The sequence below is a fragment of the Crocuta crocuta genome, unplaced genomic scaffold (genome assembly GCF_008692635.1).
Source record: "Crocuta crocuta isolate KB4526 unplaced genomic scaffold, BGI_CrCroc_1.0 scaffold27, whole genome shotgun sequence".
In the NCBI taxonomy this organism is placed as follows: Eukaryota; Metazoa; Chordata; class Mammalia; order Carnivora; family Hyaenidae; genus Crocuta; species Crocuta crocuta.
The window spans coordinates 1,186,890-1,199,853 of NW_027532250.1; the positions used below are offsets into that span (position 1 = coordinate 1,186,890).

The 12,964-nt window shown below is 57.5% G+C and overlaps 1 protein-coding gene across 2 annotated transcripts in view; it reads left to right on the forward strand.

Annotated features, from left to right (window-relative positions):
- Positions 1-6,180: 6,180 nt before the first annotated feature.
- ZBP1 (Z-DNA binding protein 1) overlaps positions 6,181-12,964 on the forward strand; it is an 11,336-nt gene continuing 4,552 nt past the window's right edge. Inside the window, exons 1-5 of one of the 2 annotated variants that reach the window (XM_077778348.1) lie at positions 6,181-6,524; positions 9,024-9,245; positions 9,729-9,791; positions 10,146-10,319; positions 11,464-11,628. In XM_077778348.1, coding sequence (XP_077634474.1) covers positions 6,491-6,524; positions 9,024-9,245; positions 9,729-9,791; positions 10,146-10,319; positions 11,464-11,628 — 658 coding nt within the window. In that variant the 5' untranslated portion in view covers positions 6,181-6,490. Of the gene's footprint in view, positions 6,525-7,263; positions 9,246-9,728; positions 9,792-10,145; positions 10,320-11,463; positions 11,629-12,964 lie in introns of those variants that run through there. The other variant, XM_077778347.1, reaches the window with a different exon arrangement.

The following is a 12,964-nucleotide window of genomic DNA, read 5'->3' on the forward strand; positions in this document are numbered from 1 at the left end:
AAGTTGAGGCCTGAAATCATGATTTTCATCTTATTAAAAGGATTTTATTGAACTCAAAATAATTAAATTTGTCTTTAAAAGCATCCAACTTAATTGAGTGAACAAGTTTAAAGATGAATTTTTAAAGTTCACAGACGTAGTCAGACCCCCGGCCGCTCTTTACAGCCCCGGGCGGACGCAGAGGACGCAGGCGAAGGTCCTCGGCTCTGGATTCAAATCTTCCTCCGCCCCCTTCCGGCTACTTAACCCCTCCGGGCTTCCGTTCCCGAGAGGAGTAGCTGGGGCAGGGAGCCGCGGTCAGTGTCACCGACGCCCCATGCGTATNAGAGGTCTCGGCCCGCCCCGCAGCCGGGCAGGGGTGCCGGGGGCCGGTGCGATGGGGCGGCCCCACCGGCGATGGGTCTCGGGGGTAAACACCCCAGCCCCTGGGGTCACCACGAGATGATACTCCGCGTGCTCCCCAGGGGTCTTGAGGCCCTGGGTGCCAGGTGCCCAGGGTGTCGCCTGCCGGATGCCGCAGCCCTGATTAGGCTCCCTCCTTCCCCTGCCCGCCTCCCCTCCGCCCTCCCAGTGTTTGCTGGCGTCTCCCCCCAGATCAACTGCTTGCGCCCCAGTCTCTGCCTCAGGGTGTGCTTCTGGGGCACCCAGCCTCGGACACCAACTGTAAAGTGGTGGTCAGCAAAGGGAGGAAAGGGGTTCGCTGAGCAGAAGGCCCCGAGGGGCTCGTGTGTGTGTGCGCGCGCGTGTTCAGGGCTGTGTGCACCTGTTCAGTTGTGGACACGCAGCCGCCATGTCTTTTTTTTTTTAACCCAATAATATATCCAATGAAATCAGTATGAAAATTGGTAACGAAAAAAAAATCGTGTTAAGCTGTCTTTGAACTTGTCGGGTTTCCGTGCCTCTGAGCGCTTAGCCCAGGCTCGTACGGGCCCCGCACGGACTGAATGTTTGTGCCCCCTGAATCCATGCACTGAAACCCTGTGCGCCCCGCAGGAGGCTATTAGGAGGCGGGCCTGTGGGAGGCCCTGAGGATGGAGCCCCTCAGCCTCGTCGGTCTCCTGGGCCCCTCCCTCAGCACGTGAGGGCACAGCTAGAAGGTGGCCCTCTAGGAACCGGGAAGCAGGTCTCTCTCGATGCTGAGTCCACCTGCGCCCCGACCTTGGACTCCCCAGCCCCCAGAAGGGTGTGGTTGAAGCCCTCCAGCCTGCGGTGTTTGGTTATAGGCGCTGAACTGATTAACACAGGTCTGCTCGGTGAAAGAAAGCTTACAAAACAATCAAGTATTACTTCCCTTTTTCTGATAGGCTTGAGGAGTCACGCTCGGCGGCAGGATGCCAGGGAGAGGGTGCTTCTCGCCTTCGCACCACTGTGTCCGCACACCTGCGCGCGGCAGTGGAAGTGACTGCCAAGAGCTTAGATTCCAGAGCCCGACGGTGCGGGCCCGCGCTCCGTCGTTCCCACTCAGCAGCTCCATGGTCTTGACCAGCTTCCCCAGTGATCTCGCTGCTTTGTCTGTAAAATGCAGAATTGATACTATTCACGCCTCCCTTACAGGACTGCCAGGGCTTCAGTGAAATAATGGAAATGGGGTCCATAGTAGGCTCCAAATATATACAGTTGAACCTTGAACAACACGGGTTGGAGGCAGCAAACATCCTGTGAAATAAAAAACCCATGTGTATGGGCGCCTGTGGGGCTCAGTCAGTTAAGCCTCCAACTTCGGCTCAGGTCATGATCTCGCGGTTCGTGGGTTCAAGCCCTGCGTCGGGCTCTGTGCTGACAGCTAGGAGCCTGGATCCTGCTTCAGATTCTGTGTCTCTCTCTCTCTCTGCCCCTCCCATGCTCCCGCTCTGTCTCTCTCTCAAAAATAAATAAACATTAAAAAATGTTTTAAATAGAAAGAAGTTACACATCAACACGTAAAACTGTTCTATTCTCGATGCAGGCCTAGGGAAGTTTCAAGAGCCTTTGAAAATGTTTGAGCTCCAAACTATTGGGTGGGGGAGGGGGAGGGTGACACACTGCAAAACCCGAATCCATAAATGTTTAATTAAACACCCAGGAAACCTAGCGTCATGTCCAGTTCATTAATTGCCTCATCTAGTCAGCATAAAAGTATCATTACACTTCATTACATTTGAAATGAATTTATAGGTGAAATCTTCTCATTTTGCCAGAAATCCCAAAACACTGGACACCCAGTGAGGAAATCGTGGCCAGTTGTAATTAATGAATTTCTTGCAGGCAAAGAATTTTGGTAGTAACACCATCAAAACCTCTTTGGATTATAAAAATGAACGTTAGATGTGAATTCATTTCAGGACATTTGTTGGGATATCGGGAAGGGCTTTCTGCGGAGAGCCGGGGTGGGGAGGAAGTGAGGACAGCCTGGCGCTGCCTCTCTCCCTCCCCTCGCCCACCCCTTGCCCACCTTCCTCAAGCACCACGGCCACCTTTCCCCACTCACCTTGGATGCAAACCTCCCAGTGGCTTTTCCTTTGCTCTCAGAGAAAATCTCAAGTTTGCCACAACCATTGGTGTCCTGACCACTGCCAACCCCTCCCCCACCCCGGCTCACCTTACTGGCCAGCACAGCTGGGGAGAGTGGGCACCCTGAACTTGGCCTGAGCCACTCATCAGTCCTGAATTGGGCAGTGTGGCCTCTTCGACATCTGGAGTGAGAAGTGGATCCGGAAACCAGCAAGGAGAGGCCTTCTTCCTCCCCCACCGTGGGCCCCAGCTCGGGGCCGGGGATGAAGAAAACATAAAACATTATTTGGTGAAAGACTGTTTGAAATGGGGATGCTTTTGTCATGGCAGGGAAGGACAGCTGGGGATCAGAGGCTGATGAGACAAACAGCTTCTGTTTACTGAGCACATACTATGTGCTGTTTGCTGAGCACATACTATGTCCTCAGTACTCCGTTAGGACCTAGATGTATGATGGAGATAATTGAACTCCTGCAATGACCTCAGAAAAGTAGTTGCTGCTTTGATCCCTTTTTCCAGCAGGGGAAACTGAGGCTCGGAAATAGTGACTTGCTTCGGGCCCTCATCTAGAAGGCAGGGGTGCCAGAGCCCGGACCCCAGGTCTGTCCACCTCCAGGGGACACAGATGATAAGGGGAAGCCCACTGAGCCCTGCCTTGCCGGGCGGCGAGGAGAGCCAAAGCAGGTCCCTGGGGAGGCTGCCACGGAGACCCCAGGGCCTGTGGCAAAGCGGCGTGCCCGGGGCTTTGTGCCTCGCCCGCTGTTCATAGCTCTGGCGACCACGCGCGATCCCTGTGTCCCCCGGCCGCCTCGGGATCTCCCGTCTTTGCCCCCGACCCAAGGCGCCTTATTACCCACGTTTGGTGCCTTCAGCCCTCCCCACTCCCTCCCCCGAGGTGAATTCACAGCGAACCTGTGACAGCGACATCCAAGCTGCCTGGTAGAAAGGAGTCTGGGTTTTGCCAACACAATGTGCAGTAAAAATATCTCTCTTTTAAAAGAGAGAGGGAGAGAAACTTAAAGGCTGGAGATCAGTAACATGTAATTATCATCTGGTTTGGGCGGAGAGTTCTAATAGTTTCCAGAAAAACACAAACCACGAAAAAGGAATGTGCTTTCCACGGCGAGAAGAGGTCTGGGCTCCGGCTCGCAGCGGCCCCGTTGTGGGGCCTCTGGGGCGCTTCCCACGCGGAGGAGGGAGACGCCTGTCCCTTCCTCTCCTGGTTTGCCTTCCATGCTGCGCGGGAGGCTCTGAAAATGTGGAAGCTGCCTTTGAACTCAGCCTCGCACCCGCTCAGTAAATAGGCTCTTGTGAGTGGCCATGCAGAGGGGGCACAGAGGGGGCATCCAAGCTCCTTCCTTGGAACAACAGAGCCTCGAAATGGCAGAGACAGCTTGGTCTCCTTCAGTCCTCCAATACCTTTTGTCTCCTATTTTGAAATAATAACCCCCCCCCAATTTTAGCTCAGTTCATTGTGACCCAGAAAGTACCATCTTTCCCCACCTTCCTTGCTGGCCCGTGGCACTAATGGGGTGTCAGTTTAATGTGTGTGTAACTTAAGATACTTGTCCTTCTTCTTTTTCCTCCTTCCTGCTGGAAGGAATGAAGATGTGATGGCCGGAGCTTGAGCAGCCATCCTTGAACATGAGGCCAACCTGGGAATGGAGGCCACAGAGGGCAGAGCAACAAAATAGCGAGGCCAGAGACTCGACACCGTGGTGTGCCACACCAAACCTGGACCAGCCACCCTACTGTCATGGGAGAAAGCAAAGAAGCAGCTGCATTGTGTAAACCACCGATATTTGGGTCGAAGACCATCCTTAGAGTCAAAATTGCCTTGAAAACCTCTTAAACTGAGAAATGCAGTTCAAGACAATCCAAATCTTTAAAAGTGAGACTCCCACTCCCTGTGGTGAGCACTCACAAATTCCAGACACAATGGGGTGCGAGGGAATGCTTTGGGGTTTGGGTTTTTTGTGTGTTTTTTTCTGGTGCCTAAAGTTATACTGTGAAGATCATATCACATTTTCCAAGTTTTGCTGCATGTGCTTTTTCTTGTTTATTATCTCTGTTTTATAATTAAAGAAACCGCGGCCCGGAGAGGCAGTGACACAGGGCTGTAGCTGGGGCCTGTCCTGGAGAGGAAGGCCAGGCAGAATCCTTGTCCAGGAGCACCCCCTCCCCCCCGAGGAGTGCTGGCTTTCCGGAAATACCGGTTCCCCTGCAGGTCCAGAGCCAGCGTGCGAGCCCCACGTGGCTTCAGGATGCAGCGGGGAGGGAGGGGCATGAAGGGGCAGAAAGCGGCCATCCGAACACTGTCCAGACGGACACTGGCCATGAGGGTGCCGGCCTCCCCCACCGAAGCACAGCTCGTCCTTCCGGAAGTGAATCTCTCAGCCTGACCTGCAAGCCTACAAGCACCGGCTCAAGGCCAAGTCCAGGGCCTCAGGCCTCCACACTAAGAGGTCAGCAGCACGCAGGGAAGGAGCCAAAGATCCTGAGAAAGAGAGGCCGGGGAGGATGGGGAGAAGCCCGGAGTGGGACCACACAGAGCCGGAGATTCCCTGGGGGATGGGGATGGGTGGGAGGTCCCCCTATGTCAGGCAGTGAGACCAGGAGCCGCCCCAGGTCCAGGTCGGTGAGTGAGCGCCACCTGGTGGCCTGTCACGGCATGGCACCCCCCCACCCCCTCACTGGGGGGCTCCCCAGAGCCTCCTCCCTCAGGGCGCCTCCACAATCTCCCTCAACACCCCCGTTACCCCGCACTTAAAGTCGATATTGTCACTTCCTAGGGAGAAACACCTTTTTGGTTTTACCCCAAAGAGGAACAAAGCCCATTGCAATTTCCTGTTGGTACTGAGCGCCCCAGGAGGCAGAGGCAGAGTCCTCCCCAGGGACCTCGCCCCGCCCCTGCTCCGGGCGAGCCAGCCCCCTCCCTTCGCAGAAATGCTGGCGCAGAGTCCCCCGGAGGGCAGGGCCAGACCCTCCCCAGGCCTCTGCAGCTGGGACCCAGAGCCCCGATTTCCAGGGCTGAGTTCTTGACCCTCCTGGGCGCCTGGCCACTGCAGGCGCCCGTTTCCCCTCCTACTACCTTGTAAAGAACAGGGGCTCGGAACTACCTGGGAGTCAGTGGCCCCTTTGAAATAAATGAAAGTGATGGGTCCCTTTTCTGGGGATGTGCGTGCTCAGCTGGGCTCATGACCGGAGACAGAACCGGGGAAACCTGGCCAAACTGTTTCAACTGGATTACCCTCTTTGGTCCTTGCCAGGTCCTCCTGATGTACCTACTTTTTCATTAGCCCCATTTTACAGATGAGGAAACAGAGGCGCAAATAAGTTAAAAAAAAAACTTGCCCGGAGTCACACAGTCAGGAAATCGTGGGGCTGGGGTAGAACCCAGCCTTGGACAAGTGACCCCACCGACCTAAGCCTCAGTGTCCCCTCTGAGCAAAGACATCAGGACCAGACCCCTCCCCCCCCAATAGGTGAGTCAGAGGGGCATACGAGATTGGAAAGCATACGGTAGGCGCTCATTAAAAAGAGCTGTCATTTTGATCCGCGCACAATTGGTCCCGGGACACCCAGCCACCTCCTGGGTGCCTCAGCCAACATGTGGGTACGTCGGGGCGGGCAGTGGCCAGAGCCCAGAGGGCCAGGAAAGCCCCGTGTTTACAGAGAATGCTCCCGTCTCACCGAGCTCAGCTCCTTCCTTCCAGCTTGTAGCCAGAGGCTTTGCTCATCGATTCTGCTTTCAATTTTGTTTCTTTCTAAAGCCACACACAGGAGTTTCGTTTTCTTTTTTGCCAGAAAGCTCATCGGGGTGACAAGCCCTGATTCTGGGGTGTGAACGGCAAACGCCGGCCCCCCCCTCACAGCCGCAGATGCACCAAGTTCAGCCACGTCAGAACAGCTCATCGGGACCGGCCCCTCCTCTCCGAGCCTCAGTGCAGGAGCCTCCGCGCTGCCCCGAAGGCTCCGGGGTCCAGCGGCGGCCGCCAGCATGGCCCAGGCCCCCGAGGACCCTGGCGAAGCAGGTACTTTCTTCCGTCTAAGGAATAGCGGGTGTTCTCAGTGGGGTTTGCACCCCTCTTTCTGGCTCTTTTCCTTGGCCCGCTTACAGCAATGATAGCCGACCATATACCCCCAAGCACAGGGGTGAGGAGAGAAGAGGTGAGGCTAGGGTGCGGTCGGGGAGGCCCCCGCGGAGGCAGCGCTGTGAAGTTGCCATCTTATCCAGGAGATCACTGAGGCTTCTTGAGGAGGCGTGAGTCAGGGCCTCACAGCTGACACTGGGCTCTGCTCACACGTCCGCACGCTCGTGTTAAGAAACAATGAGTTGCTTTGAGGAGAGGCATCCGTGAACTTCTGTGTTGCCCTCAGCTAACCCTTCACTCCTGGAAGAATATACCAGCGAACCGTGTACTGAGCAAGGGCTGTGTTCTACAGGGCTTGTGGGCTGTGGGCTGTGGGCTGTGGGCTGAGGGTTTTGTTCTGTTATCATTAGCTCATTTATTCATCACTACCATCCTTGAGGACCTGCTCTTACCCCCACTTCACAGATGGGAAAAGTGAGGCACAGAGAGATCACACAGCCTGTGGCTCGCAGAACTGGGGCTCAAACCCAAGGACCCAGCCGTCAGGGAACCAGAAAGAGGAAAAAGCAGTGCCCTGGGGAGGGGCGCCCGCTGGTGCAGCCCAGGGCCGGGCTGGTTCCCCAGGGGGGACGTGTGGGCACTCCTCCCTCGGTGGCTGAACTTAACTTCTCCCTTCCAGGTTTATCTTTCCTTACCAACTTGTCACTTACACCTCATCCGTTTTGCAACTTCCCATTTACAGACTCACGGACCTGAAGACCCAGCACACGTGGCCAGCCAGCCCTTCGGGCTCGGCCTTCACTTTGATCTCCAGCCCCAGGGCTCCTTTGGGGTCAGGGGCGTGGAGGAGGAGGGAGGGGGAGAGGCTTACCCGGAGGCGGCAGGCTTTTCAAGAATCAGAACTCTTTCCAGGAGCAGGCAGAGCCGGGCTTGCTCAGTCGGCCGGGGCTCTCCAGCCGCTGGAGGCAGAACTTGGCGGGTGCAGGGGTGGGTGCCCGCAGGCATCCTGACCGCACCGCCCCTGCGGCCAGCAAGGTCGGACCTGTCCTGGTCACGGCCCGGCCGCGGAGCGAGCAAACGCTTCACCCCTTCCCCCGCTGGCGCTGCCACCAAGGAGCCTGGGGAGACCCAGAAGGCAGAGTTTTCACGCTGCTGCCCTGCAAGGGGCCGCGGGTCTTCCCAAGGACGACCCTGCTTTGATTTTCTCTTGGGGGTTTTGGGGGGCAGACGTTTCCTGGCAAGAGGCGAGGCTGCCCCCCACAGGGCCCCCTCCAGCTGGCCGGGCCCTGCCCTGCATCGTCCGGCCAGACACCTGTCCCCGCGGTGGGTGGACCCACACAGTCACTCGTTTATTCAAATGCTGTTTCCTGAGCACGTACTGTGTGCCCGGCGCTGTGCCAGATGCCAAAGACGCTACCGTGGCCCGGCAATCACAGCGGGGGCCCTGGAGCCATTCTGCACGGGACCCACCCCCACCCACGCACAGCACCCCACCCCCTGGGGCATCGGGCGGCTCCCTACAAGAGACGGTGCTTGAGTGAGACCTGGAGGCTGAGTCGATGTTGGGGGGCGTGGAGAGGCAGGAGTGTGTTTCTGGCAGAGGGGACACTATGTGCAAAGGCCCGGGGGTAAGCGGCCTGGGTGAGGAATGGGGGTACAGGCACAGAGCGGGAGAAGGGGTTCGAGAGAGCAGGGGACAGTGTTTCCAGGCCTCTCTGGAACTGGGCTTCAGGGAGAAAGGTCCGTTTCTGAATGTCTGTGTCTTCCTGGCTTCGACGAACACCTTCACCACCGAGTGGATGGGGAGCCGCCCCCCCAGGAGGGACAGAGGATGCAGGGGGCGGAGACTCTGCCTCCCTCCCCGCTCCTTCCTGCTCCCCTCCCCTCAATCTACCACCTCTGCCACCTTCCGCTGCCCTGTGTTCTCAGGGTGTCTGAGGGCTGAGTGCCCTCCCCCTTGCCCTCCAGCGCTCACACCAGGCAGAGGATGCTCAGAAGTCTGGGGCGCCTCCTCTGTCACCAGGCTGTCTGGCCAAGGGCATTTCTTTTTTCTTATTTTTAATTTTGAGAGAGAGAAAGACAGACTCGGGGTGGGGAGGGGCAGAGAGAGAGGGAGACACAGGATCTGAAGCAGCTCCAGGCTCCGAGCTGTCAGCACAGAGCCCGACCCAGGGCTCGAACCCACAAACCACGAGATCATGACCTGAGCCGATGTCGGATGCTTAACCGACTGAGCCCCTCGGGTTCCCCTGGCCCACGTCATTTCTGACCACCTTCTCACTGAACAGAGGCATTGTTAGTGAATGTCTGCTCGGGCGTCTGCCCCCGCCACCCGCCCAGGTCACACCGGGGACCGGCCGTGCCTCCCACCCGAGCTCCCAGCCCCGCTTGATGCAGGGGAGACCCCGTTCTCCCTCCGCCCTCTCTCCCTCCTCCCAGACCTTGAGCAGAGGATCCTGAGGGCACTGCGGGCCGCCGGCTCCCCTGTGAAGTCCGTCCAGCTGGCAAAGGAATGCCAGGTGCCCAAGAAGAAACTCAACCAAGTCCTCTACCGGATGCAGAAGGAGTCGAAAGTCTCCCTGGCCGGCCTGGCGCTTTGGCGCCTGGGCGAGGGAGGGACTGGAGAGGTGGTGCCCGCAGAGCCGGCGCAGCTCAGCCAGGGTAAGAGCCACCCTGGCAGTGGACGAGCCAGGCCCAGGCCCGGGTTCGATACAGTCCCTGCCCCCTCGAAGGTGCCTGGATGTCCTTGTCTGGCCAGCGGACATAATAGCAGGTCCGCCGTTGCCAGGGGTGAGGTGGGAAGGGCTCACCTTCATGTGCACACAGCAGGCGCTCAGCAGAGCCTGAATAATAACATCGACGACAGTAGCAGTGACGATAATAGTAGAGCAGGCTTGGCCTCGTGCAGGGTCCCCTCCTACAGCGCTGACTTCGGTCAGACGCTCGCGGTGCTGACGCTGGACCAGAGAGGTGCGTCAGCAGGTACGCGGCACAGCCGTGGAGTCAGGGCAGGTTTGAAGGCAGGCGCGTTTAGCTCTGGACTCGGGGTCCCGATCTCCCTCGCGCCGGCGCCACCTTCGTCCCGTGGAGTCCCCGTCCCCTCTCCTGGCCTCCGCCCCCTGACCCCCGCCCTTTCTCCGGCAGCGAGGCCCCAGCCAGACGCAGCGGCAATTCCAGAGGGACCTGGCCCTCAGCTCAGTGAACAGCGTAAGCATCCCCTTCCCTTTCAGCTCCTGGGCCCTGGGGCCTCTGACCCCGAGCTCTCCTTGTCCCCTCGAGACGTGACACCTCAGCCGCCAGGAGTCCCCACAAAACATCCGGGGGGAAGACCCGGTCTGCGCCGCGGAAGCCCCGAATGCACAGACGCTGTCTCTGCGATCGGTGGTCAACGCCGGGCACCCTGACCACCTCTGTGCGGCGCTGTTCTTACGAACCACGGGCTCCAGACGGGGACCCTGGCCAAGGGGGCCCGGGGCTCCCCCAAGCTTGCACAGCTGGCAAGCGGTGGAGCAGATTCAAACTCTGGGGTCCTCCTTAACCACCCGCCGCCCTGCCTCGCAGAGAAAGCCATCTGCAAGTTTCTGGAAGGCTCTGGGCCCTGTAAGGCTCTGATCATCGCCCAGGCCCTGGGAATGAAGACAGCAAGAGAAGTGAACCCAGACTTGTATGATATGAGGAAGAAGCACCTTCTGAATCTTGATGAGAAATCGAGCGTGTGGTCCATTTATCGGCCAGGTAGGTGCTTACCTGCTGTGCACAGGTGGGTGGGGCCGGGTTGCGGAGAGAAACCCTGACACCCGATGCTCGCTCCTTGCTTGGGCGCCCTGGCGGGCACTTGGCCAGCTCTACCCTCCCTGTCAGACCCTCACAGCAGGGGTCTAGCTGACGAGTCACTGGAAGGCCAGGTACCCGGAGGGCGGGTGTGCTGGTGAGAGCAACCAAGGAGGGTTTCCTGGAGGAGTGGCCTGAGGCTGCAGCTTCAGAAAGCAAAGGACCAGGAAGGGAGGTGGCCCGCTCCTAACCGTCTCAGCCCTGGGATGTGGGGCTCGGCCTGTTTGCTAACAATTTCCTGTCAGCACTTTGCCCAACGGGGACTTTCAGAGTTGCTGGGAGAGAAGGCTGCGCTCGGACGCCCACAGGGTGGGGCCCGGCCGACTTCTCCCTCAGGTGCAGCAGGCACGGGGCCTGGAGAATGTTCTCGTTCCTCTGACAACAGGCGAACAGGTGAATATTGCAATCCTCAGGAATGGTTCATCACGACTGCAGCTTAGATTATATTGGTCTCTAATCCCAACACAGTCATAAAATGTGCTCTTGAGTATCTTTTATGGAGGAAGGGACCCGCCAAGACACAAGAGCTGAGGGGCCACGGAGGTGGAACGTGGCCCTGTGTGTGGAATGGACAGAGCCCGGCAGGTGCCCAGCTGCCCACATGGGCCTGACATCCCGGCTCACGGCCCCCAAAGGGGTGTCTCAGCATCCCTGCCATGATAGGTGACAGAGGCCGGATCTCAAATGCTGGTGAAAAATCTGAATTCTTGAAAATGCCACGTGGGCCAAACAAAGCTTTTCTGGTGGCCAGAAGCATCCCAGGGACGGCCACCTGCAGCCTTCGCTGAAGGGAGAGGGGTCCTGGGGCTCAGTGGCCAGGGGCACCCGCAGAGGGCGCGGTGGGCGGTGAGGACCCAGGAGACACACGGATAGGGTGACAGCTGTGGGGACATCCAAGCAAGGCTGGTCTTCCTGGCTCCCACCTTGGACCTGTGGACGCGGCGCCCCCGGGGGTCAGCGGGGAGCCTGTGTTTTAACAAGCGCCACAGGAGTTTGGTACGGCTGCCTGGAGAGGTGCAGAGGGCTGGGGCGGAATATTATTTTGCAGATTGTGGAGGAAGAAATGAGTCCCCTGCGGTCATTTACCAGCAAAATCCAATCAACATGATCTGTCAGAATGGACCAAATAACTTCATTTCCATTGAGAACTCTGAAGACATCCAGATCGGACACGGGAACATCCTAGTGAGGCAAACCGCCTCCGGGGAGAATGGTGAGTCCTCCCAGAGGCACCTCAGAGGGACCCGTAGGGACACCTGCTCCGTGAGCCTGGGGCCCAGAGGGGACAGTCGACCTCTGAGGAGAAAGGGCAGCTCTCACATCCCCGAAGGCATCCTTTAGGGCCTTCCTGAGAATGAGGGTCTTCCTGCACGCCTGGATCAAACCTCTCCTGCTTTCCCTTCATCCCAATAACTTTATCCTCAGTTTCAGTGGGACCTGACATTTTTCTATGAGAAATAACTCGGTTCACTCTCCCTTTGTTTGCCCTGAGATACATTCCCCCACCTCCCAGGTTTTAACATCTTAGAAACTGGGACGCATCTGGCTGGTGGCGTCCTAGTTTGGATAAAATACAATCCCGCAAGATGTGCTTATTCCATGCCAGACACTGGGGAGACAAGGGACAGGGCCACCTCTCAGACCAGCCATGGAACACAGGGGACAGCATCAGCCCCAAAGTTGAAATACTCCCTTTGACCTCAAGAGAGCCCTGCCTACTCGAGGACTTGGTTTCCCCAACTGTGAAACGAGGAACTTTGTTTTAGAATCTGGACCAATGTTTCCCGAAACTTAGTCCCTCCAATTTTGGCCGTTCCCATGTTGGATTATTTACTTAATGTTGTTAGATGCTTTACCTATTTATTCTACTCAAATTTATTTATTATTTGATATTTTACTATTTTAGGTCTTTTTAAAAAATTTTTGTTTATTTTTGAGAGAAAGAGAGTGAGTAGGGGAGGTACAGACAGAGAGAGAGTCAGGGGATCCAAAGTGGGCTCTGAGCTGTCAGCACAGAGCCTGATGCGGGGCTCGAACTCACAAGCCGTGAGATCACGACCTGAGCTGAAGTCGGACGCTCAACCGCCCGCGCCACCCAGGCGCCCCACCCAAGGTTATTTTAAAGCGAACTTTGGTAGCACTACCTGACGTAAAAACGAAGCGGTTTACCCTAAAAATAAATACTGAGAAAATAAAACAATGTCAAGGCTCTGAATGCTCAGTGTTGAGGGGGCGTTACAGATATGCCAGCCCCTGAGGACACTTCCCCTGATGGGCTCAGAGGATGGGGGGCACCAGCGGGCAGAGGCTGTGCTCACTGACTGGGCTTTCGATGCCCCAGTGGCGCCAGGCGCCAGGCGCAGACCCTGGGGGCCCCGCGCCAGCTGCCCTGCTGTACTCACCTGCTCCCCATCAGTGGCCTGAAATGCCCCTTCCCAGCCCGGCCGTGAGCACCAAGAATTCCGAGGCCTGACTTCTCTGTCCAGCCAGGACTTTGTATGTGTGTGTGTCGGGGGGGGGGTGTGGGCAGAGGGTGGGGGTCAGAGGGC